This window comes from Lacerta agilis, chromosome 9 (genome assembly GCF_009819535.1).
Source record: "Lacerta agilis isolate rLacAgi1 chromosome 9, rLacAgi1.pri, whole genome shotgun sequence".
NCBI classification, from domain to species: Eukaryota; Metazoa; Chordata; class Lepidosauria; order Squamata; family Lacertidae; genus Lacerta; species Lacerta agilis.
The window spans coordinates 20969282-20995953 of NC_046320.1; the positions used below are offsets into that span (position 1 = coordinate 20969282).

Sequence of the window (26672 nt, forward strand, 5' to 3'; positions counted from 1 at the left end):
CATTTCTGTGTTGTAATAGTAACTTGTGGAACATTAACACATACTTCCCTCAGCATTGTTTCATCATGTCCAGAAAATTATACACCTCCAAATTTTATGTCTGACAAATATTCCTGTCGGATGTAGAATTCACTTTGCAATTGTTGTTCAGTCGTTCAGTCGTGTCCGACTCTTCGTGACCCCATGGACCAGAGCACGCCAGGCACACCTATCCTTCACTGCCTCTCGCAGTTTGGTCAGACTCATGTTAGTAGCTTCGAGAACACTGTCCAACCATCTCAACCATCTTTGCAATACACTTACTTAATTTCAGTGAGGCTTTGCAACTTTGCAATACACTTACTTAATTTCAGTGAGGCTTAACTGAGCAGACATGTATAGGATTGCGCTCCACAAGAAACGTAACTACACTCCTAAATATGCCTACTAAGACATGAGCTCCACTGAATTCCACGGGGTTTACTACCTGACTCTGTTAATCAACCAATCCCGAGACGCCACGCTGCAGAAGAATTACCGTTCCGGCTTCGAGGACAGAAACAGCCCCATCAGGAAAAATCGACCAAACGCAGCAGGGCCTGTTAAGTCCGGGGCGGGGCAAAGTAGTTCCCTTTCGCGAGTAGCGCTTCTCATTTAGAGCGATTGCAAGGGCGGGGCTGGAAAGAAGATGAAGCAGGTGGGTGGTCGCGCTCGCGCTCGCTCGGGCCCCTTATCTCGCGCGGTTGCCATAGGAACGAAAGAGCAAATCGAGGGCCGGCCAAGCCGTGTTACAGGCTACATAATAAACGGTTCCCCGACGGCTTAGCGTTCACTCTGCGGCTGCCACCTTGTATTAAGCAGGTGGTAGTGAAGGCGGCACTTTCGTTTTCTGAACGCTGCCGTTTCGCTGTAAGTAAGAGGGAAGAGGGAGCCTCCTGTTAGTCCAAGTTGTGAAGCTCCCCTCTCTGCCTTCTTGACAAGGAAGTGGATGTGCTTTATAATCATAGAATTGCGGAGTTCGAAGGGGCCACGAGGGTCATTTATATTTCTAAACCAACCCTCTGCAACGCGGAACTCGAACCCATGGCCCTAGGAGTAAGAGTCTCATGCTACTACTGAGCTATCTCCCATGTTTTGTTTCTCTTTTTTAAACGGTATATAGTATGTGAGAGGCAGAAGCCACAATCTTCAGAAGTACGGCTGCTAAAATGTCTGGTGGTTACATGTTTTCCTGTTTTTTTTGACAGTTGCAGTTTCGTAAAGGTAAAGGGACCCCTGACTGTTAGGTCCAGTCGCATCTTGATTATTGGCTGAAGGAGCCAGCATACAGCTTCCAGATCATGTGGCCAGCATGACTAAACCGCTTCTGGTGAACCAGAGCAGCGCACGGAAATTCAGTTTACCTTCCCGCCAGAGCTGTACGTATTTATCTATTTGCACTTTGATGTGCTTCTAGGCTCTGTGGTTTAGACCACAGCACCGCCTGTGAGATGGTCATGCCCACTGTTGCCGTATACACACACCCCTTTGAAGAATTTACCAAGAGGAACTGCATCTTCGGGCTGTAAAACTTTCCCTAACACTGACATGATAGGACTGGACCAGCTGTCTCCAAACGAGTATCCAGGTGAAATCATTTTGCTGTGGGTGAAACTTCTGGTAGCCACACATAGAGCGTTGAGTCTTTTACCCACAGCTCCTCCTTGACTGAATTTGTTGTTAATTTACATGGGTATCCCTTTGTTGGATTAAAAATGTGTCCCAGGTCGGAATAGGTTGAAGATGATATTAGTTTAGGGTTTCATTTATAATACCCTAGGAGAAATATTTGTATATTCATTTGTGAAAATGCTTATTTCTCTCTTTTAAAATTACGATATATCTTTCATGTTGTCTCCTTATTTGGAAGAATAGATAATATTTAAAGCATCTCAACTGTTCATTCAGAATGACAAATGTTGGAAGTGGAATTGGGATAATCATCAGAATTGATAAATGGATATTAAGTATATTTTGTGAAACAAACATGTCTCCACATTCTTTCAAATATATATTGAGAGTATGCTGTGTTTTACAAAGGTTTTTTAAATTTAAAAATATTTAATTATTTTCTCTTTTACAGGTGTGCAGTATAAATATTTGCAATGACTCTTCAGGAGATTGTTCAGACTGCAGCCAGTTTATATCCTGAGAGAAGAGCAGTATGCTTTGATGAATGCACCAATAAGGTTCCAGTTATCTACACTTACAAAACAGTTATTAACCTAGCCACAGAACTTAGCGATTTCCTGAAGAAACATTGTAATTTCACCAAACGATTTGAAATAGGCCTCTACTGCTACCCAGGAATAAACCTGCCTTCTTGGATTATAGGGTATTATTTCTATACATTGTTAATAGCATGAGTACAGAATGTTATATATGCTATACTGTATATAGAATATGTTACAGTCACCACATTAAGCCAGCTTAGTTTTAAAACAATTGTCTGTTTGCATTACAGTGGGCTGGTGCCCAGGATAAACTATGGTTTAAATGTGAATGTGCAGTGGGCTGGTGCCCAGGATAAAATCTTGTATACTTCACTTATAAGAACAAATTAGTTGGTCTCTAAGGTGCTACTGGAAGGATTTTTTTATTGTTTTATTTTGTTTTCACTTATAATTTGTTAGTCTTTAAGGTGCTATATGACACTTACTTGTTTTTTTCATCAAGAAATTAACACAGTTGCCCCTCTAGAAATCCTATAAATGCTTACTCAGAAGAATGTCCCATTGAATTCATAGAAAAGTGCGTATGGGATTTCACTTGAACCAAATCACCACACCAGTTTAAGATTTGTTTTGTTCAGTAATTTAAGCCATTAGATGGAGTGATGAGCACACTGATGAACCAAACCCATTTGTCTTTAAAAATACTGGGTTTTTGTTACTTCAGGTAGCTTTGCTCACCTAAAACTGCTATTAATTTGGTGGCACAGGATCCAAAAGGATGCACCCAAAGCCTTGGACATATAGTAGAATTCTGTACCCCACCCCCCTTTATGAATAGTTACCTCCCCTACAGCATTTGAAATTTCTTGGTTTCAATATTAGCTTGCTGGATCATATGAGTGAAGCTGCCCACAAAACACAAGATCAGAGCCTCGGTATTATTGGTATCCATGCATAATCATTTATAAAAGTGTGAAATTGAAGCAATTGTAGATAATGAGTTGTATTGGATTAAGTGATGCTCAGAGTAGATCCATTTAGACCAATGGATTTAAGTCATGACTAATTTAAATCTGTTGGTTTCAGTGGATTAACTCAGAGTATGACTTAGTTGGGTGCAACCAACTTTTTATGTAAATCAGGACAATAGTACCTTTAGGTATTACCGTATTTTTCGCTCCATAAGACGCACTTTTTCCCTCCTAAAAAGGAAGGGAAAATGTTGCTGCGTCTTATGGAGCGAAGGCTTCGCTCCCTGCGGCCTCCCCCCACCCTGATTTCGGGCACTGGGTGCTGCATCGGCGCGGCGAGCTGGGCGGTGGGGAAAGCAGCCGGGATCCCAGCTGCTTCCTCCACCACCCAGTGCCCAAAATCAGGATTTGTGGATCGACGCGGGGCGCTGGGTGGTGGAGAAAGCAGCCGGGATCCCAGCTGCTTCCTCCACCACCCAGCACCCCGCGCCGATCCAAAAAGCAGGCTTTCTGCATCGGCGCGGGGAGCTGGGCGGTGGAGAAAGCAGCCGGGATCCCAGCTGCTTCCTCCACCACCCAGCACCCCGCGCCGATCCAAAAAGCAGGCTTTCTGCATCGGCGCGGGGAGCTGGGCGGTGGGGAAAGCAGCCGGGATCCCAGCTGCTTCCTCCACCACCCAGCGCCCGAAACCAGGCTTTTTGGATCGGTGCGGGGCGCTGGGTGGTGGAGAAAGCAGCCGGGATCCCAGCTGCTTCCTCCACCACCCAGCACCCTGCGCCGATCCAAAAAGCAGGCTTTCTGCATCGGCGCGGGGAGGTGGGCGGTGGGGAAAGCAGCCGGGATCCCAGCTGCTTCCTCCACCACCCAGCGCCCGAAACCAGGCTTTTTGGATCGACGCGGGGCGCTGGGTGGTGGAGAAAGCAGCCGGGATCCCAGCTGCTTCCTCCACCACCCAGCACCCTGCGCCGATCCAAAAAGCAGGCTTTCTGCATCGGCGCGGGGAGGTGGGCGGTGGGGAAAGCAGCCGGGATCCCAGCTGCTTCCTCCACCACCCAGCGCCCGAAACCAGGCTTTTTGGATCGACGCGGGGCGCTGGGTGGTGGAGAAAGCAGCCGGGATCCCAGCTGCTTCCTCCACCACCCAGCACCCCGCGCCGATCCAAAAAGCAGGCTTTCTGCATCGGCGCGGGGAGGTGGGCGGTGGGGAAAGCAGCCGGGATCCCAGCTGCTTCCTCCACCACCCAGCACCCCGCGCCGATCCAAAAAGCAGGCTTTCTGCATCGGCGCGGGGAGCTGGGTGGTGGGGAAAGCAGCTGCTTTCTCCACCACCCCACACACTGTGCTCATCCCACTTGCTTTGAAGGGAGCTGGGGACGAGGGGTGAACGCTCACCCCTTCTCCCCTGCTCCCTTTAAAAAAAATGGGGATGAGCCTTTTTGAAGGGGTGCATGGTGCCCCTTCAGAGCGGCTCATCCCCGCTTTTTTTAAAGGGAGCCGGGGAGAAGGGGTGAGCATTCACCCCTCATCCCCAGCTCCCTTCAAAGCAAGCGGGGATGAGCCCTCTGAATGGGTGCGTGGCGCCCCTTCAGAGAGGCTCATCCCCGCTTTTTTTAAAGGCAGCGGGGGAGAAGGGCTGAGCGTTCACCCCTTCTCCCCAGCTGTCTTTAAACCTTTAAACCTCCCCAACACCAGCGAAAGTGGGGTGGGAGGACAGGAAGCCCTACAGCATCGCTACTGGGCTTCCCCTTTCTCTGCCCCACTTTCGCTGGTGTCGGCAGGGTGGGAGAGGCAGGGGAGGCCCGTAGCATGTTCCTCTCCCAGTCCCTCCACCGCTGCTGCCTCCTTCGCTCCCCCTCCCAGCCTTTTAGAGGAGGAAAACCAGGAAAAAATATTTTCCCCTGGTTTTTCCCCTTTAAAAATTGGTGCGCCCTATGGTCCGAAGCGTCCTATGGAGCGAAAAATACGGTAATTCCTTTGGAGAATTGTCTTAAGTAACTTGTTCTCAATTTTTTTAAGTGAAAGAAAAAGTTGCAGTTTGCTCCAATGCATCTAGGCGTGGGGTGGATGGGTGTGTAAGCAGATAGTGACGTGCACATCCCTTGTCAGGTTGGTGTGTGTGCTACACAATTTATTGCAAGTACACTGGTTTTGCATGTACATTTCCAGGCTGAATCCAGCTTTTGGGGTTGAATGCACAGTTCCCCTCACTGTCTTTGGAACCAAAAGTACAGCTCATAACACTTGATTAGAGATGGAGGGAAAATACCGTATTTTTCGCTCCATAAGACGCACTTTTTTCCTCCTAAAACGTAAGGGGAAATACCTGTGCGTCTTATGGAGCGAATGGTGGTCCCTGGAGCTGAATTGCCCAGGGGCCAAAAACAGATTGTGCTTTTTATTTTACAAAGAAAAAAGGGAGTGTTGAAAGGACCCTGCTCAGCAGCTGATCAGCAAGAGATCGGGAGAGAGATAAGAGTCCCGGCTCCCTTTCAGCCCCGCCCTCCTTTGTTGAATGTGCTGCAGAGGGAGGTTGTTTTTTTCCCCAGGACATGTGACTGGCTGATTAGATTATCTGTCTACAAACAGTAGAAATGGCTCCCTTTCCTTAAGATTTTTTCAGAAATGTGAGTTAAACCCCATAAAAATGGGGCTTTTCCTCTTTGCTTTTCCCCCTTTGCAAAAGGAGCTTTGCTTTCCCCCCTTTGCAAAAAAAGCTGCAAAACCTTTATCTGATCCTAAAAAAAAAAACCCAGGGCTTTTCCCTTTGCAAAAAAAGCTGCAAAACCTTTAGCTGATCCTCAAAAAAAACCAAAAACAAAACAGGGCTTTCCCTTTTGCAAAAAAGCTGCAAAACCTTTAGCTGATCCTTAAAAAAGGCCTTTTGCCTTTGCAAAAACAGCTGCAAAACCTTTAGCTGATCCTAAAAAAAAAACCCAGGGCTTTCCCCTTGGCAAAAAAGCTGCAAAACCTTTAGCTGATCCTTAAAAAAAGGCCTTTTGCCTTTGCAAAAACAGCTGCAAAACTTTTAGCTGATCCTCAAAAAACAACAACAACAACAACAACAAAACCAGGGCTTTTAGAGGAAGAAAACCAGAAAAATATTTTTTTTCTTGTTTCCTCCTCTAAAAATGAGGTGTGCCCTATGGTCCGGTGCGTCCTATGGAGCGAAAAATACGGTAAATTGAATCCAGCGCACACTCTCCTCTTCCACCAGATATCAGGTTGATATTGATATCAATATTGATTGGCAGGTAGTAATGTTCACTTCTGGATTTGAAGCATGGAATGTTAAACGTAAGATGCTAGGATGATTAGTTCATTTTTCATTTGTCAGCAGTTGACGCTAGCGTTTTAAAAAATAAATCATTGAGTAGGGTTTTGGGGAAATTCTATTTTGAAACATGGGTATATAAGAGATGGCTAAAATAATGATAGGTTATATTTATATACCTAGTTGATGTCTTGTTACTAGGTAAGCGATTCATGCAGTTCGCATGCTAATCTCACAACAAATGAAAATAGAATTATAATGTGTTTGGCATTTATGAGTCTCCTCCACACTTTCTCCTCCAAATGCATGCACCCATTGAGTTATTTATTGATAACGGCTTTATTTCTGTCTTTAGGTCAATTGCAAAAATCTTAGACACTTGTCATTTATGATGTATGTCATTCATTTTCACTTTGCCTGACAGAAAAGATCTGTGGAAATTTCCAAGTAGATTTCCTTACTCCTTTGGGGCAGTGGTTACATTCCGGGTCCCCGCACATGTTGGTGGAACCCATGCAAAGCATTCCACCCTACTCCTGTTCTGCCCTTTTAGTGATATTTTAGGGTAACTTCTGTGTTCAGTGCTGTGTGCAATCGCGCACCAATTGGGTACACATCAGTCAGTTGTTGCCTGTACAATAAACTAAAGCCTATGCAAAGATGTGCATTTCCTATGCAAAGATGTGCACATCCTATTCACAAAGGTTATGTCTGTTCAGGGGGAAATCTAACACATGGAACAGTTCCTGAAGGTCAAACTAGACATGAATAAATGCATGCTACTAATTATGTCAGAGTTTCTTGGTTATTTGATAGTGCAGGAGGGGATTTTTATTTGGCCCGTGATACATGGTGAGGGGAAGTTTTGGTTTGGTGTCTTTGGGAGATCCCCCCCCCTGCTAAATGCAGCATGGGGGGGGAGAGATCACTTATGGAAGTAAGGGCAAAACTTTGGCTCGCCGTGCTCTCCAGATAAAAATGTTGTGTTTGTGCAATTTTTAAAACAAATACATCTGATGTACGGTAATTAGTAATGCATTTGGCATCACATGCAGTTGGCCCTAAAAATAATTGTTTCATTATGTTAGTAAACTCCGAATGCCATAACATCTAGCAAAAAGACTACTTTTAAAGTAAACCTGTGAATATGTAGATTTATCCATTTGGGTTCCTGAGAATTTTTGCTACAGCGTTTGCTAGAATTTAGAATGCTTGCTAAATTAAGTATTTTGTTTTGCTAGAATTCTCCAAGTGCCTGCTGCCTATTCCCCTATCGATCCAGATGTCCCTCCAAACTTGTCTGCATATTTTATGAAAAAGTGTAACTTCCAATATGTCCTTGTGGAGAAAGACAGAGTTGATGTAAGTGCAATAGCTTTCAACATATTTTAATTGGGATATTAAAATGAGATTTGGAATTACACCTCACCTTTCATTCATCAAACATACTGCTTAATATTGCATGTTTTATTAGAAATTTCCTGCTGAGTTCAGTGGGATGTACTCCTAAGTAAGAATCCATGGGATACTGATGGCATCAACTTGGATGACTTGCAAAGAGGCTAAGACTATCAGTGACTACTAGTCTTAGTATACAGTGTGTTGTTGGTAGCATGCCTCTTTACACCAGTTTCTGGGAGAACTCTTTGTACAAGTGGGAAGACTGCAGTTATGCTCAGTTCCTTCTCATGCGCTTCCCATAGGCACTTGGTTGGGCACTGTGAGAACAGAATTCTGGCCTAATTGGGTCTTTGGTATGATCCCACAAGGCTTTTAGGTTCTTATTGCAGTTGAATGCTTATTTGCTTAGTTTTAAAACCCAGTCACCTTCATTTTTATATGTAAACTTTGCGTAATACATACACAGTAATTTGTACATCTGTTTAGTAAATGGAAATTTGTCTCTTGAGGATGGAAAGAATCAACAAAATTCAAAACCTTATTAAACTAGTATACCTGGAAGTAAATTCCATTGAACTCACTGGGTTGTAGTAAATAATAGGCAGTTTGTAAACTCCGGTTTGTCTACTTGTTGTGGTGTAGTTCTAAGGATGCACCCTTAGGGTTAAAATGTCTCATTCCTTTGAAGTCAGATTAGGTACCCCAAATTTCTCATTACTTTAGAAAGGTTTTTATTTGTCATAGGAGTACACTATAGAGAAAAGAACAACAGTATGTGCACACAAGTATTATTCAATTAAAACCATTATTTCTCTCTTTCAGAAATTCACAGTAGCACATGGGCATTTGTTCTGCCATAATTCCTTTGAAATACCAAAAGTTGGTTTGATTCTTTTCCAGAGGAAGGGCAGTAATATTGAACATTTAAACAATAACAATGAAACTTATGCAGTGACAAGTGGCTTAGAGGCGCTAGCCTTGGACCAGCTTGAGACAAGACCATTCAAAGACCTGCTGGATGTCAGACAGCAACGCTCCATAGCATATGTTTTACATACATCTGGAACAACAGGAATCCCTAAAATTGTCAGGGTACCTCATAAATGTATACTGCCAAATATTCTTCATCTTCGGTAAGTGCTTTTTTTAAAAAAAAACCCAACCCATTTCATAGACTTTTAAAAATAAAGGTGAATAGCTAGGGGCCAGGTTATTTATTTATTTGCTTTCATTTATAGCCTGTCTTCCTTTTCATGGGATCAAAGTCAGAATACCAATGACTTTCTGCCATAGCTGTCACCAAATTTTGCTTGTAGTAAATATTCATAATTCAGAACTTGTATCAGAACAACACCATGTTTTTTGCCTGACTTCATTTAAAACTAGGTTTTTTAAAATAAATGAGTTTGGTGGTAGTTTGTGCTCTGATAGTATGATTGTAATTAATATTTAACATTGTTAGGGTGGTGAAAGTTTGGCATATTTTGGACATACAGTATACCTATATATGCATACTGAATAGAAAGTGCCACTGAGTTCAGTGGGTCTTACTGTCAGGAAATCGGCTACAGGATTGCAGTATGTGACAGATGTCAAAATGTACATCTTTAAAAACTTAATGGCTCAGTTCACACTTAGACTAAACCGCAGTTTATGTGGAAGACCCTCCATGAATTCTAATGACCTGTTGGATTCATTCCACCCTCATCTCTCACAGCAAGGAGAGAACTTAATTTTGTTATCAAAGAATCTCTGCTTAGCAAGTATTAACCAGGGATTTAGTTTAAAACAAGCAATAGTTAATTGTTAAGCAAGTAAGCTTCAAACCACTGATAATGAAATGGGTTTTTTTCAGTAGCCATTAGTAAAAATCCTTGGTTCATATGCCAAGATTCTTTAAAAGTGAAACAATATACTGTAGAAGACCTCCACCTCCTCCTCCTCCTTATTGCACAGGGGGAGGTGGGAGTGGATGAGCCTGATCAGGCTCATTGAAACTCATCTACATAGCACCAAACCATAGTTAAGTGTTATGTGCAAACCTCAGCCATTGATTTATTTGTGATGGTATGATATGCTTGAACATTGCAAGAGTAAAACTGTTGCAACTTCATACACCTTGCAACAAATGTTGAGTTTCAGAGCTGATGTCTCATTTGAGTACAAATTTTCCCAGGAGAACCCTGTGTCTGCTGTTGGTTGATTTCCCAGTCCTCTTCAGCTTGACAAGGCTGTTAGAGGAATTGGTAATAAATGAAATATGAGCTCCCACACGAATATGGACCTCTTTTTAAAAAAATGAATTGTGCAGAAATTATTAGGAAGATTCCTTGTTCTTTTTGTGGGCCTGTGTTTTTTACTTCCTTAATCAGCAGGTGTGTTGGGGGGAAGAGACAACTGAAGATCCCAAATAATACAGGTGTATCACTCAAGCAATGCAGATACATCCTAGACTGGTGTCTTTTGGGGCTGGTTCATACAATATTCATCACTTTATCCCACCAAGATTTAATACTACAAGCAGAATTCCATCACCTCTAGTGCTGTGCTTTTGAAAGAAGTTAGTTGGCAGTAATCAAGTGTAAAAAAACAAAACAAAACCAAGTGATGGATGGGTGAAACATCCCCTGGAAAACTGGGAAATTTTTTTGGTACAGTATTTCAGCTAGTTATTTAACTGCATCTGCAATTTGCAGAGTAAGAAGTAAATATCTATTGTTTTTGAAGATAGATAATCTTGGCATGTTGCTTTCATATTAATCACAACCTATCTTTTAAAGATGTTTCCAATTGTCTTTAAAACTTTCCCCTCACCAACAGAATTTCTGTTTTTCAAGAGCTTTGTTATAATTCCAGTTGATTGCTCGGATGCACTGCTTTCATAACAGAAATAATAAACCATATGTTTCTTATGGGTGAATTAAGCCATTTTGAGTTCTAAAAAAGAAGCAAAAAGCACAGGCAGCCTTGAAGAAACACTTTAGTTTTTGTATTATTTTCTTCATTTCAGTTTATTTCCTAACATGGTACTCATTATTTTTCTTCCTTATCTGCTTGATCTGGTTTTCATTTTGGACCATTAAGAACATTTTGGATGTAATGCAGCAATGTTAGGTGCTTTTAGGTTTCATTTATTTTTCTCCCATTCAGATACATGGAATTTGAAAGTGCTCGGCTTTGGCTGGATTGTACCCTACAGTAGTCGATTGTGCCCTGCCTTTTGTGATAACAGCATTTCAGGATCTGCCACAATCACATAGAAAGTGGGCTGAGCTGGGGGGTTGCTGCAGGGTGAGGATTATATACAGAACACTCCCCATGGCCACAGATTTGCTTTACCTGCCCACCGCCCCTCTCCCCAAACACTTTCCCCCAAATGAGTGCTCTGATAACAGATGTGATTATGACTAAGGGAAAAAGCTTGGGTGGGGAGTAACTACAAGGAGACAAGCTATTGGTGGGACAGGAAGAATTTGATTACAGTCACCCACCATGCCCGTTTTAAATTAACCTCATTCTGTGCTGGGTTTGTTTAATTTTACATCATTTTATTGTGCTTTGGGATTTTCCTGCAATTAAAGTAAAATCAATTGCAAACCTTCCAGTTTCATGTTGAGTGGTTTTTTTTTTTTTTAAAGAAGCCTAAGAAACATTCTAGGTTATAGAAAATAATTATTCAAGCTTGACAGATTTTAAACAAATATATATCCTGTCAGAGCTCGAGAACAAGAAGACCTAAATGGAGAGAGAAAACTGGACCCACAGAATAATTGAATATTCCAGGTGGGGGAAATGAAAGTGGGTAGGGGGCAGTAGAGCATTTTCAACTTGTAATGCCCTCTTATACTGGTGGGAGGGGGTGTCATTGGCCTGTTTGATGCTTGCATGATTCTGTACATCTCGATTGTTAGATATGTGGGGGGTCTATCTGTGAAATTGCTAGTTTTGGATTCCAAAATGCATGCAATGGTTGAAGAGGTATTTGTGTATCCTTTTTCTTTAGAGATTTATTTAAGGTTACACCAGATGATACGGTGTTTATGGCCTCTTCCCTGACATTTGATCCATCTGTAATTGAGCTGTTCATTTCACTGGCAAGTGGGGCTTCCCTGCTTATAGTCCCTAACCTGATTAAAATGATGCCACAGGAGTTGTCTGAGGCTCTTTTTCAGCGCCACAGAGTGTCTGTATTACAGGTAAGATATGAGACGTGCTAACTGTTTGCTCTGAATGCTGCTTCTGCAGAACTCTGGAATACAGTGATGATCAATCAGTACAGTCATTTGTCTTCTGTGCATTTTAAAATCTCTCAATGAAATTGTGCAGCAACTGTGAAAAATGAGACTGACATGTTAAGGATCATTAATAAAAGGATGGGGTGTGTGTGCTGTGTTCGTTTTTCCAAGTGTAGCTTCTGTCAATGTTCCATGTGAGCTTTAGGCTCAGTTGACCTGCTTTTATTAAGGTTATTCCTCACACAAATGAGTAAAAATAATCAGCATGTTGCTTCCAAGTAAATATTTTGGATTTGAGCTATATGTGTACTTAGGATATATGCCAACTGTGTTTACAGCTTCTTAAAATTTGGACATTGACTCAAAGAACAGTAACTGAGTAATTGTTGTTTGCAGAGTTCCTGCTTAGGGTTGCCTCAGAGAGAAAAGAGGCCGCTTAGCCACAGCTTGTCTTCCAGCAGTGAATTAAAGCCCCATCACTCACTGTGAGCATCATGAGACAGTGTCCAGGTGTCCAAATCCTGAGAACCTAGTCTGTATAACCATTGTCCTTGACTAGCAGAACCAGTAATAATGGGTGCTCAGTAGCCACACAACTGATTCTGCTGATTTCTCCTTTCATCCAACATTAATAGTTTCCAAGCAGTACAGAGTGCATAGGAAGTTAAAGTGCTGCCACTCTCACGTTTCAGTTGGTGGTACAGAGCGGTCCTAGTATAAGTCTAGCTAGTGGTCTGTTGCAGTCTGAATTCTATCCACAGGGCTTCTAGTTGCCTGTTTCTGCTGTATATGGTAGTACAAGTAACAGAAATAGATTTTGGTGGATGGCAGATAGTTATCTGAAAACCTATTTTCTATAATGCGTAGGCTACACCCACACTTCTGCGCAGATTTGGAGTTCAGTGCATTAAATCAACAGTGTTGTCTGCTGATACATCGCTGCGAATCTTAGCTCTCGGTGGAGAAGCATTTCCTGGACTGGATGAGCTAAGAAGCTGGAGAGGAAAGGGAAACAAAACACACATGTTTAATATCTATGGTATTACAGAAGTTTCCTGCTGGGCCACATGCTACAAGGTTCCCGAGGAGGTTTTTAGTTCTGATCACCGGTAGGAAATGTCATTCTGTTTTGCTGCCTGCCTGCACACTTTGGTTGATGAATAAATGATAAAGTAGTACAAATCCTCTGTAGATAGAATCATCTTAGTGGATTTCTGTGGGTGTTTGATATGAGAGAGAATTTTCAAAGGCAGGCCCTTAACATTTGGATAAAATGACCTTAAAGAAGCAGTCACGTTTTGAGTAGTACTTGTGTTGCATCTTTAATCTTAAGAAATAATTCACATGAGCTGAAGCATCTGTCAGTAATGGTTGTTGGGGTATTTCTTTTTCCAGAGATGCTTTCTAACATCTACATGATGTTTGGGCTGAGATGTCATCAACATGAAGATGAGACACAGTTTTGCAACACTTTTCCATCTTCTAATCCCAAGGAGGCAATGGAAAATCTGAACAGATGTTTGGGGGCTAGATTTGGGTACATGACAAGGAATAAGTTGAAAATTGAACCAGACAAGTGTCGTGGGTTGGGAAATACGCAACTCTGGTGGTCCGGGGCAGAGTTGCATTCCTCCAAGAGGGCCAAGTATTTAGTTTGGGAGTACTCCTGGATTCTTCACTTTCGATGTTATTTTTAAGAACTACTCTCCCTGTCTCCTACACTTACATTACTTTCCCCTTTTTTCTCCTTGGTTTTAGATTTGATTCCATTGTACCACTGGGAACCCCACTGTCTGGAACAATAGTTGAAGTCAAAGATGCTAATGGTTCTGCCATTCTAGAAGGCGAAGGTCAAGTGTTCATAGGTGATTTTCTATTTAATATTTTTAATTATAGAGTTTACTACCTGAAGATGTGGTGAAAGCCATGGGCTTAAATGGTCCTTTAAAAGGATTAGACAAATCTATCAACAGTTGCTGGTCATGATAGCTACTTTGAGCCTCCAGGTTCGAGGACAGTATGCTGGAGAGGAGTGAGCAGGCTGTTGCCGTGATGCGCTGTTCCCATCATGCGCTGTACCCTGCTCGATCAAACCAGAGGCACATCTAAACCAGCATTTTATTTTCACCATGGCAAAGATTACCAGTTGTCTATGGGAAGCCATAAACAGCACTCTCCTGTAAAAATGTTTCTGACTTCTTGGAGGCATTTGGTTGACCAGCACTATAAACAAGATGCTGGACTAGGTGGACTTTTCCTCTGATCCAGCAGGGCTTTTATTTTATTATTAACTGCTTTTAGATTTTATTTACTGGTGACTTGAAGCCTGTGATTAACATAGATAGTGGTGCTTTGAAGCAGATCGGCATTTGTTTTAAAAATAGTTTTTTGTCTGAAATAGCATGTTATCTCCTGTTCTTGTTAGCTGGGCATTACATACTGGCACATCCAAATTAAAATTTGGTATTTTTGGTTGTCATTATCCTAAGACAAGTTTTTAAAGACAGCATCAGCCAAATTTTAAAAAATCAGGCAGGATGTTGCTTTTTGTATCCATTCTAGTCACCTAGTGTAAATGTTTCAGATTTTTAGTATATGATTTTTTTTAAAAAAATGTGCCTTCCCCCAGCTGGATGGCATATCTGTTGTTTTTTTGTTATCTGCTATTTAGCCATCTTTCTGGCTCTTGATGTCTGCTTGTGGACCACTTTGGTCTGCATAATCTTTTTTTGAACAGGAGGTGAGGAACGTGTCTGCTTTCTTGATGATGAAGTAACACTACCTAAGGGCACAATGAGAGCAACTGGAGACTTTGTAAGAGTAAAGGATACCGAAATGTTTTTCTTGGGACGGAAGGACAATCAAATTAAACGTTATGGCATGCGCCTCAGTATTGAATATGTACAGCAGGTAATGTAATAAATAACTAACTATCAAAGTTCTTAGGTAGACTGAGAGAGCCTGGTCATTATCTTTGTCCTGTCGATCTCAAGTCTGGAGTACTGCAACGAACTCTACATAGGGCTACCCTTGGAGACTGTCTGAAATAGGCAACTAGAGCAGCAAGATTATTGTACAAGATGGAATCATGTGACAGGTTTCCTGGGGATTAGTTCCTTTTGATGATCTTTCCCCAATTCGTAATTCATGTGGACACACTGGACAGGAAAACGGGGCAAGAGACTTGATTGGAAGGATTCTCGCTAAACAAAAGGGTCCCCCAAGATATTCAAGAAAATCCTGCCTTTAAAAAATCTAGACCCCCATTCCCATACCAACTCTGGGAGGGAAGGAGGGCTGCACATGCATACTACTTTTATTTTGCCTTTGAATGTTGATAACAGAGAGTAACATACAGACACAAACCCTCTGATAGCCATGGCATTGTAGAGGAGCAAGCAGTCTGCTTTCAGAAAGTGGTACATGACCTTGTAGCTGGCTTCATAGATACCCAACTGAAGACCTTCTGCTTAAGCCGTGTGCTTCTTGTATTACTAGTGGGAAGGCTGTTTTTGTCTTCTCTACTCATCCCTCTCTATTTTTTTGTAGATCCGTATTTGTACTTTTCTGAAATAGTATTGAGTATTCAGTAACTCTTATTTGATTGCTATTGATTCAATAACTTCTTTTCATGGTGTAGAATATTGTTCTACAGAAATTGCCCAATAGAAGATGCATTTTGAAGCTCTAAAATTATTCTCTCTGGTTAATAGTGGCCTAGGACCCCCCCCCCCCAAAGATAGTTATCTCAGTCATACTAGAAAATTCAAACAATACTCACAGCCAACAGTATTTATTTACTTTCCATTCACATCATGTGATAGGAATTTATGATATGACTATCTCATGATTAAAATATTTGTATTCATTGCCAGCGTTGTTCTCTCTCCACCTCCCCTGCCTTTCTCTGTAGCTGATAAATAGCTACCTTTCAAGCATTCTGTGTAAGTGGAATATTTATAGACTCCTACACGAATAGAAGTTCAATAAAAAGTGCTTATGCATCTCTCATTGTCTAGGTCCAGCAGTGCAATAACACCCACCAAGCTTTTCAAATTACATATTCTGCTTGTTCTTCAGTGCAATAATTTTTATGGTCACTAAATTTGATTTGAATTATAAAACGAAGAAAGAGTTGAGGAAAATAGAGGCATCTGATTTACTTCCATTATATGTTGCTTGTAGTTGTAGTTTTCTGTAATTGTTGCTGGAGTAAGCCAGAGCAATTAATTTATTTTGCAGATTGCAGAAGGCTACTGTCAAGCGGAATCATGTGCTTTGATATGGTATCAAAAGGAAAAATTAATTCTGTTCGTTGTGCCCAAAGGCAATTTAAAAAAAAGAGACATTTTAAAGAAATTCCAGGAATGTCTTCCTAGCCATGCAGTCCCAGATGACGTTTTGCTGATTGACACTTTACCATTCACTTCACATGGTAAGATAAATTATGTTTAAATAAATGTCCTTAATAATTTATATTAAGCACTCTTCCATTTTAAAAATCAGCTCCAATTGAAAGTATATTATTAAAAAATGCATGCAGGACTGATGCAGTGCAAACATCCACGCATACCAAGTTTTGAAAGTCTGACCCCCCCCCACAAAAAGTCTAAACATGACAGCAACGATTACATAGAAATCTCACTTGTCAAGTCTCCTTGGGGAGTCTGTCTTATAATTGCAGTGTAACTTTGCAAGCAGTATACGTATATGTTGTATTCAATTGTTGTGTGGAAGACAAATATGTCAAATTCTTTGGGCGGTCAGGCGGAGTCCCCCAAACCCCAGGCAGCCCCTGAGCGGAATAACGACACAAGACAACGTGCTATGGGATTAAAATTAGGCAACAACTTTATTAAGATTCAGATGTAGGGAGACCTTGGCTCAGGCATTGGGCGTTTATCCTTCCCAGCTCCCCAGCTGGGAACCTGGGTAACTTCAGGGTTATCCAGCATGTGAGGGGATTGGGCTAGCTCTGGAGAACATATGTTCAAGCAGATAGCCCGCCCCCCTGTTCCCCGCCGCTGGAGGGGGAGGGCAATGACAATCTCTGGGCATATAGCCAATGCCTCCCCCCAAGACCCCTTTAATGGGAACCCTGGTATCGACGCCGCAATGGGGGCCTGGGGTCACCGCCCCACGCCTCCACCTTTTATGAAGATGACTAAAGGATTCCGCCCAAGGCCTGCAACCGCTAAAGTAGTGACGTATTGCTACGGGAAAGGCGAAACCTGCCAATGCAGGGAAATTCCTTTTCGGCCCTTCAACAGCGGCCTTGACATAGCAGCTCCTGTGTACCTGTGGAGAAGAGGTTGACCTGTAAAAATGAAAAAGGTTAATTGAGGGAGTGGAGGGTGGGAGAAGCTCTGGAGCCTGAGTGGTGCTTCCCAGGTATGTAACACCTCCTATTGTGTGGGTCTGTGTTCCCTCCCCTTACCTGGCCAATCCCCCTGGCAACACCTCCCCCAGGCCGGATTGGGTAAGCGGAGACCCCAGGTATCCAGCCCGGGAAGGTGAAGCCAGCCCGCACTACCAGGAGCTGCTCTGGGATCCAGGTGGCTGCGCACAACCACGCAAAATGCGCACCCCGTTTGATGTGGGGAACGGTCATTAGTGAATCTCATCAAAAACAGAGCCATTCTCAGAGCTTTTAATTTTCCTTTTTCTTGGAGCAACAGACATACAAGAAACAGCTTTGAAACACTCAGAACTGGTTTGCCACACAGGGTGCAGGACAAGCCATATGTAAAGCTTCACTAGAGCTAGCTTGAATTGTGATGGGTGGTCGTCTATGCACACCTCCCAAGCTCCCCCTACATACACATCTCCTGCAGCCTCCCCATCATCACCACCACCCCACTCTTCCAGCATGAATTGCATTAGGAAAGAAACCATGGACATTAATGTGAGGTTTTTCCCCTAATGCTTTTTGCCATACTGGGAGGTGAGAGTTGACAGTTTGTTTACCACGATTATAACTGGGGTTGGAAGACTTAAACCTCCAGCAATGCTGTGTTTCCAGTGACTTTCATTCTCCACGCATTGCTTCTGATATTTTATTTTTAAAATACACACAACACGATTGCTAATGTAGGTAACATAATGCGTACATCATCCTTGAGGTCTGTGTTATAGTAAAATAGATGTGCATGCCAATTTGTACCTAATGAAACTTTGAGCCTTAGCAAATATATTGAAATCCTTACCTTTCAAATAATTTTTTAAAAAACCTTTTCTTTTGTACAAAGGCAAAATAGATGTGTCTGAGCTGAGCAGGATTTACAGCAACCATTTGAACTCTAGAAGGAGTGACAGTAAGCTGAACGAGAATGAATTGTGGGAGAGATTGCAGCATTCATGGAAGGTAGTGTTTTAAGCCACATCTGTATCATAGCAATTGAGTTTTCATACATGTTAGGAATGAGGGAGATGAATATAGTCTAAATATTTTTTGTCATGTGCAGCATATAGTATAAATCCCTACATTAATTTGGTGTTTTGCTACAGCTTTGCAATAATTATATGGAAACCATTATCCCTCTCCCCTACTCACCCTAGTGGAAGGCTTAAATGTTGGTAAACAACTGTAGCAAACAGATTGGCTTGCTGCCATCTAATCTATCAAAACTTTCATATGTAGTGCTTCCTAATATATTTAGGTTCTAATTTTTATGAGCTGGAGTTGCATACAGATGAACATAATTTTTACCCTATGTTTCTTATGATGTGCACACACTGTTTGATTATATTGTTCTTTTCCAGCAGATGCCCCTGGCTAAGTTAAAACGTCAGACCCAGGTTGGCATAAAGTGAGCACAGAGAAAGGGTCTCCTTATTTCATTGTAAGAGAAAAAGGGCAATAACAATTGCTTCCTTTTCCTTTTGTCCCAACAAGTTTTGCCCTATTTTGTAGAAAAAAATCTGGAGTGAGCCAAGATTTCGGGTTATGTTATTCATACTGAAATTAATGGGCAGAACTTAATTGGATAATCAACTTTAGTTTGACTGGGCAGCTACTTTGATTATTGTTTTGTACTCTTTATATTGTTTTATGCTTTATTGTTGTAGACCACCTTAATATTGCAGTATATAAAAGGCAGTATAAACACTTTTATTTTAAAAAAGGACTTCATTCCTACATGGGCAACCTTTCAGGGGCCATGTGCCAGTACTGAACAAAACAGAAGTAGAAGTGGGCAGAACCATTGGTACAAAATGCTGCCTTTCAGCTGTGCAAAAGCCAAAGTTTTCTATGCACACAACCACACCGCTCCATCAAGGCAAGCAAAGAGGCATTATCAAAGTCAAATGTGTGTGCATTACATGTTTTGCTTCTTCCTTTCACCCCCTAGGCTGTTCTGAATTTCCCAGATGAATCCGCAAGCATTTTAAAAGAGTCACAGTTTTTGCAGAGTGGCGGGGATTCCTTAAAAGCATTACAGCTCCAGGATGAAATTGAACATATGGTAGGCAAGACTGTCCCTGGCCTCCTGGAAATTATTCTCAGTAGATCCATCGAAGAGGTCTACAGACATACCTTAAAAACAGTTTTCCCAAGCGAAAACCTGAAATTAAGCTGTAACAATGCTGTAACAAGAAAGCTGAGTGAAAGCAGCAGAGAGGAGCCCAGTAAAAAGTATGTGGAGCTAAAACCTGAAACATCCCCAATAGTTGAATCAAATCTTGTTGGATTTACTGCCGTGACCCGAGGAAACCGGTTGTTGTCTATGGATGACCCATTGAAGAACTACAGTAATACAGAGCAAGCAGGAGAGAGTGAAGTTTTGCCGAGCGTGCAGGATGAAACAATTGTCAGCAGTGCAAATATGGCAGAAGGCGATTCTATACTAAACACTCCTGTACATGAGAATCTTGGGCAAATGGCTGAAAAGTTAATGTTGCATCTCAGATGGAAGTCAGACCTGGGCAAATGTGTGGATGCATCTCCACTAGTTGTCACCGAAAAATTATCTGCCTTTGTGTATATTGGATCGCATTCTCACAGGATTCAAGCAATTGACCTATATTCAGGAAAAATCAAGTGGGAGAGAAACCTTGCAGATCGCATTGAGTCTTCCGCCTGCATATCTAGGTGTGGAAACTTCCTTGTTGTTGGTACGTATTTAACTATCGCTTTTCTCTTTGGCATTCTAAGCGAGGGGTGGCTAACCCTCAGCCTGCAGGTCTTACCTGCTCCAAGCAATTTTGTTCCTTTTCTCCCTCAAGGCCTTAGCCTAGTTGGCAGTGGCAGAAACAAAACAAGAAAAGACAGGGTGCTGGAGGAGGTTTTGAGGGGGAGGAACCTCATTGCTCAGCCACCTGATTGATCATTTGATCAGTGGGGAGGGGGGAATTACAAACAGATTCAGGTCAGGTGTCCTGTATATTTGTGTACAAGGCGGTGGTGTGGCTATACCCACTTTTGACTACACCCATCATTGGCCAAGAGTGAATAAGGTCCATGGGCCAAAAGAGTTTAGCCACTGCTCTTCTAATCAAAACTTAACTAGTGATTTTGTAAGACCGCTTCATAGTTCAGTAGCCGATTTTGTTCTTTTTTTATTCTAATAAATAAATGTGGGGTGTACCATGGGCTGGTAGTTTTCTCAGCATGTGAAAAGCAGTGCCCATCAATGGAGACCAGTTTATAAAGAATGCCACAGATGTTATGAATGGACTTCCTGTATTTGAATGAATGATAAGCATGTGAGGACTTCAAAAATTCAGTATTTTCGTGGACAATTAAATAATTCAGTGCCTATCTAAATACATCTGCTTTCTGTGGCTGTGATTATTTGCAGGATGTTATAATGGGTTGGTGTATGTCCTCAGAAGGAGTGATGGGGAAACACACTGGACATTTGCAACTGAGGATGCTGTGAAAAGTTCTCCAGCTGTGGATCCTTCCACAGGGATAGTATTCATTGGATCTCATGACCATCATGTATACGCTTTAGATATTTATGTAAGTAGTCATGAATGTTAGGCCAATAAGAAATAATGAAAATGCCTCTTATATCTGATACCTATATAGCACAAAGCAGGTCCCTTTGATTTTAGTGGAGCTTCTAGGTAATTTAGAACTCAAGTTAGTAAATTGTAGCTCAAGCTCCGTAAGAAACTGAAAGCTACAAACCGTCAGCTGTTATGGGCTTTTTAAAATCCCAGTTGTTAGACCTGCTTTAAATGTGGTCGGCTTATTTGGTGCTTACAACCCTAACACCTTAGCCATTTAAAGTTCTTACCACACCACTATTTCCATAATTGTTACCACCCAACAGAATCTGTATGGCATGCAACACCACCCCTTTTTAGCTGAACAGTTAGCATTTACCTGCCTACTGCTGCTGAATGTATCTAATGCCGTTTATGAGGTAGAACCCCATATTTTGTCCTGAATAGTAATAATGAACTGGGTGCAACTTTGGGTATAAGTAACATCCCAATTAAGCACAAAGATTCATCCACGGTGGAACACATGCTAACACTGTACCAATTTGCAGAATTTTGAAACCGTGTATTGCACTTTAACATTTAGTTGAGCAATGGAATCATTAACTTGCATTTGTCTTTCTGTTATGCTGACAGAGGAAAGAGTGTGCCTGGAAATTACACAGTGAAGCTGGAGCTGTATTTTCCTCTCCTCACCTAAATCTGTTACCACATCACCTGTATATTGCTACACTTGGAGGGCTGCTGCTAGCTGTAAATCCAGTATGTAACTTGATTGTGGTTTATGGTCCAGAAATAATACAAATGGAGAATTAAGAACTCAGGGTGGGGAGAGGTAATAGTAGATGCAACAGCAGCTTGGGAGACAGTGAGATGAGAGAAATAACGCATGCTGTTAGCATACACTCACCACAAGAAACACCATCACAAACAGAACTTGTTTGGGAATCAAAATGCTACTTTTTTCTTTAATTCCATTGGCTTAGTTCAGAACCATTTCCCTTCTTGTATAGTTATGTGATTTGTAAGGTGGTGACAAGTTTAACTATGGCCAGTTTCTTCAGCAACATATATCTCTAGTACAGGAGGACCATCCCTAATTGCTTAACTTTATTGATGGCATTGCCTTGTTTCAGCTGTACGTTCTTCCCATTTTATGGCAGAATATGTACCTTCGGGCCTCTGAAGTGGGGAAACATGGAGATCTGTGCTAGTTCACTTGTTACTGCATTTGTCGCTGATGCCTCATACTGTTAATCACAAATTCCAAATGGATTGGAATTAGAAGTAATGAAGTATCTTCATTGTAGGAGTGGCTATTCAGATACTAAAGGAAGAATGTTCTCTCATTTTCCTAGTATCAGATATATCTATGTCTTTGGCCAGCTACTTCATTTTCCCATTAGCTGAAGCCCTGGGATGCCCTAAAACCATACATTTCATGCATGCATTTTCAGATTACGGGGGACACAATCTGGAAGAGCTTTTGCGGAAAACCCATCTTCTCATCACCACATTGCAACAAGGACTGTGTATGTGTAGGATGTGTGGATGGAAATTTATATTGCTTTAGCCACTTTGGAGAAAAGGTAAGCACCTGTCTTTATTATCTTTTCTTGTTTTCAAAACTTGGATTAGAATTAACTCAATTCACTCCTTTTAACATCCATACTGGCCCAATGGAGCTTGTGTTATGTAAATCTGTTTTTCACAAGTTAAGAAGTAAGAAGAGTCACACTGGAGCAGAGAGAAGGTCTATCTAGTCTAGGATCCTGTTTCACACAGGGGCCAGACATGTCTGCTATTGCCTTCATGTCATTTTTGCACCAGAGTGCATCACATTACTAAGGATTGGGAAGTTTTGGCCCACAAGCCAAATGTGGTCCACCGGTTACTTCCATACAGCCACAGCTAGTGCAGGTTACCACCATCATTGCAGCAGGCTCAGACAAATTCCTCTTTCAGGCAGTGGAGCCCAGTAGCATTTCTATCAGGAAGAACTTGATGCAGTGGGGAGCATTGGAATGCCCTTGAAAGCACAATGCAGGCTAGCTGATAGCCTGCCTGATATGCATCTCCAAAGGTCTTCTCAAGTGGGCTCCTGTCTGAGGATGGAAGCCTTGGAAAGATGAGATCAGATGGGGGCCCTTGCTGGAAGCTACTCCATGCTTTTTTTTAAAGTTGATGTATGCACTATCTTCCAGATTAGAGCTGAAAAATTCCAGGAGGTTAGTGAGACAGGACTTACCTTTGCAGAAGCCATGTGATTATTCAAAACCCACCGTCCAGTCACATATACATGTCTACTTGGAGGCAAGTCCCATTGAGTTCAGTGGGGCTTTTTCCAAGTAAATCTCTGTAGGATTGCACACTTGATAATGCTTTCTACCAGTTTACTAGAGCTGATAGTTATAACCTAACTGGATTATCGTTTCAGTCCCTTTCTAGTCCATAAGACTGTTCTGCTTTAATCTTTGATTTTAATACCTAAATATGTATTTATAAGCATAATTTATCTCAACATGTGCATTTTGATACTTCTTTTAGCCAAGGACTGTTAGAACTTAGAACTTTACATAGATGTTGAGGTCGCAAGCGCTGTCTTTGCTGTTTCTAGTCAGTTCAACACTTCCATCTCACCACCTAGGATTTAGTATAAGGTCAATTCCCTAGTTCTTGGTTCCAAGGCCAACTTGTGCTAGAAATTTTGCCTCTTAGTCATATCTGGAACATGCATCTACACAGTTTTTGTGAGTTATCCATGGTTACAGCAGTTCTTCCTTGATTTTGCTCTCAAGAGCACTCTGGGCATTGTGAGATGTCGTCTCTACTACTATTTTATTTTATTTTAGTAGTGGGGGGAAACTGCAGTTCTTGTATCGATCACTTTTGAATTTTCTAGTTGGACTCTGTGACTTCATCTTCAAGCCCTAATTCACACATGCATGTAACTTGGAGCTGCTTCACTTTAGGTTTCAGTTGAGGACTTGCAGCTGAATATATGGAAACATGTGTGAGGTGATATGAAAGCTCTTTGTGTACTGCTTGAGCTGTGATAGCTGCTTCAAGTGAAGCAGCAGCTACTGAATATCTTAATGAATGCATGTGGGTGAAATGAAAAAGGTGAGTCTGCTGGATTAGGCCTCAAATTGTATAATTTGTAAATTTATTTGTGAGGAGGTACAAAGGCAGGCACTCATTTGTGGCAGCAGTAAAACATGTGGCTGATTGTTGACAGCAACAGAAATTTCAATAACTTGTTTAATTTCTCAATATTGTCATGCAGATATGGACATTTTCCACCGATGGACCAATTTTTTCATCGCCATGTATTTCAGATTTTTCCAGCGATATATTTTTTGGATCCCATGACAACTTTACTTACTGCTGTAGTACAGAAGGTAATTTATTGTGGAAATTTGAAACAACATCAACTGTATATGCAATTCCATTTGTTTTCCATCATCATTCCTTACCAGATGAAACGCTTCTGGCAGTGGCATCCACAGATGGCAAACTATGGATCTTGAATGCCAAGACTGGCTTGGTAGAAGGTGAAGAGAAGCTTCCAGGAGAAGTGTTCTCATCTCCTGTTGTATGGGGAACAACTATCATTGTAGGCTGTAGAAATAACTACATTTATTGCTTTGATTTATGTGTTTCTAAAGCCAAATAAGGTGCCTAAAATTTCCCTTTTTCGTATTTTTAATTTTGCTTGTACAAAATAGGGCTGGGTGGTGTTAGGTTTTCAACATCACGATGCACCAGCAGCCAAGCACTGTGATCTGGCCATACACCGTGATGTTGAAACAAGCTGCGTTGGCCCCAGCCTGTGAGGCGTGGGGTAAGACTACTGCAGCTCTCACTGTGCGAGCTGAGGCACTTTCACCCCAGTGCCTCACAGGCAGGGACAATACAGCTTGTTTGCACTGCTCAGCGAGCCCAATGTCTGTTGAGGGGCAGGCAGCCACGTGCCCCTGAACAGAGAAGTTTAAGGGAGGCCTCTGGCTTCGGTGAGGTGGGGGCTCTGTTACACTTGAGGAAGCCCAGCGAGCTACCTCTTTTTCCCAGGAGGTAGAGGCAGCCCACTCACCCCCCACTTGCCTGACAGGCTCTGTACGCAGGGCTCCCTCAAGTGTAATGGAGCCCCAACCCCACCTCTGGCTTGCATGAGCCAGAGGTGGGGTTGGGGCACTGCTACACTTCCCTGCTGAGAGAGGAACAAAGCTACATGCCAATGTAGCTTGTTCCTCTGTCAGCAGTATGAGGGCCAGAGCCACAGCTCGTTTCTCCCTTGCCTGCTGGTGGCAGAGGGACTCGGCAGCGCCAGTTTCACCCGCAATATACTGCCAGGTGAAGCAGCCATTGTGGTCTGGCCCTGGGCGATGTATCAGTACATTGCCCAGGCCTAGTACAAAATAGAAAACCTTGCCTTCAGCGCAAAATCATCTATTAATTTAAACCCCAGCTTCCCCCCAAAAGGCAGCATATAATATTTAAGAAAGAGTCATTTGAAATTATGAATTTGCTAATACAAAGCATTTCAAAAACATGGCTTGAGCTTTTTATTTGAGAACAGCATCAACCCCAACACTGATGGCGTGATAGCAAAGTACTGAATATTGCAGGACTGGATGAGCTGTTTAACTTTTTATCATATATTGCTATACCAATATTGTTGTGATATTATTACAAGCCGAACTGCAAAAGCGAGGTTCACATGACTGTGTCTGTTTTTATCTTGTGGGAAAGCCACTAGTCCTACCGGCTTTCCCACACATGTGATGTTTGTACTGTACTGTTGTACTTTTTACTTTCGGTTCTGGCTCGAGAGATGCTGGACGCTTTTATGCTCAGCTCTGACTATCTGAGCTGGCACGCAGAGGGGTCATTCTATGAAAATGAGGGGGGGAAATGTAAAACATTTTAAAAAATAATAATTTTTTTACATGTTAAGTTTGTGTACACATATCAAATTGTTTTGGCAACCAAACAAATTATTCCCAGAATGCTTCATTCAAAGATGGCCACCACCTGAATGTAGCACATGTTGCAAATGAATTTGTTTTTGAAGTTAGACATACATTAAAGGTAAGATAAAATCTATTCAAACCATGTAAACAATTACTGTAATATGTATACTGAAAGCTTACGCTTTTATGCTCAGCTCTGACTATCTGAGCTGGCACGCAGAGACATACTCTGCATTTTATCTGCAATAAAGTAGGTTTTAGCCTTAATGCCTTGTGTGTGTTGTTCTTCATGCTGGAGAGCAATCGCATATTATCAGTGCGCCCCTGGACTCGAGTAGCCAGGAGGGCATGCATGCTTCGTCCCTACCTGGGGGTCAGTCTCACAACTTGCCCCCACCGGGACGCATCATAACAAAACTGGCTAATATGTACTGTCCATGGCTGTGTTAGAGCAGATTGGGGGGAAAGAGAGGGAAAGCCCTGTTGCCTAAGCAGGAATCCTTGTGCTGGCAGGACACTTAGTGCTGCTTTGGCTCATTTCTGTAATGTGCAAATGACAAAACAGAAGTTTACATTTGTTCCAGAAAACAGGTAGATGTTGAAAATCAAAGTGCTAATTTTGTGAAACAGTGTGCCCTTTCTATTACATGCTATAAGGATCACGCATAGCATACAGGA

The 26672-nt window shown here is 42.0% G+C and overlaps 1 protein-coding gene across 1 annotated transcript; it reads left to right on the forward strand.

The window, feature by feature from the left end:
* Positions 1-1371: 1371 nt before the first annotated feature.
* On the forward strand, positions 1372-25766 carry LOC117052971 (beta-alanine-activating enzyme-like). Its single transcript, XM_033160388.1, has 15 exons — positions 1372-1397; positions 2102-2353; positions 7675-7795; positions 8657-8967; positions 11838-12030; positions 12937-13178; positions 13828-13934; positions 14807-14979; positions 16312-16504; positions 18318-18433; positions 19422-20184; positions 20871-21034; positions 21658-21783; positions 22479-22610; positions 24308-25766. The coding sequence occupies exons 2-15, from the start codon at positions 2124-2126 to the stop codon at positions 24695-24697; spliced, it is 3261 nt and encodes a 1086-aa protein (XP_033016279.1). The 5' UTR covers positions 1372-1397; positions 2102-2123; the 3' UTR covers positions 24698-25766.
* Positions 25767-26672: the final 906 nt, after the last annotated feature.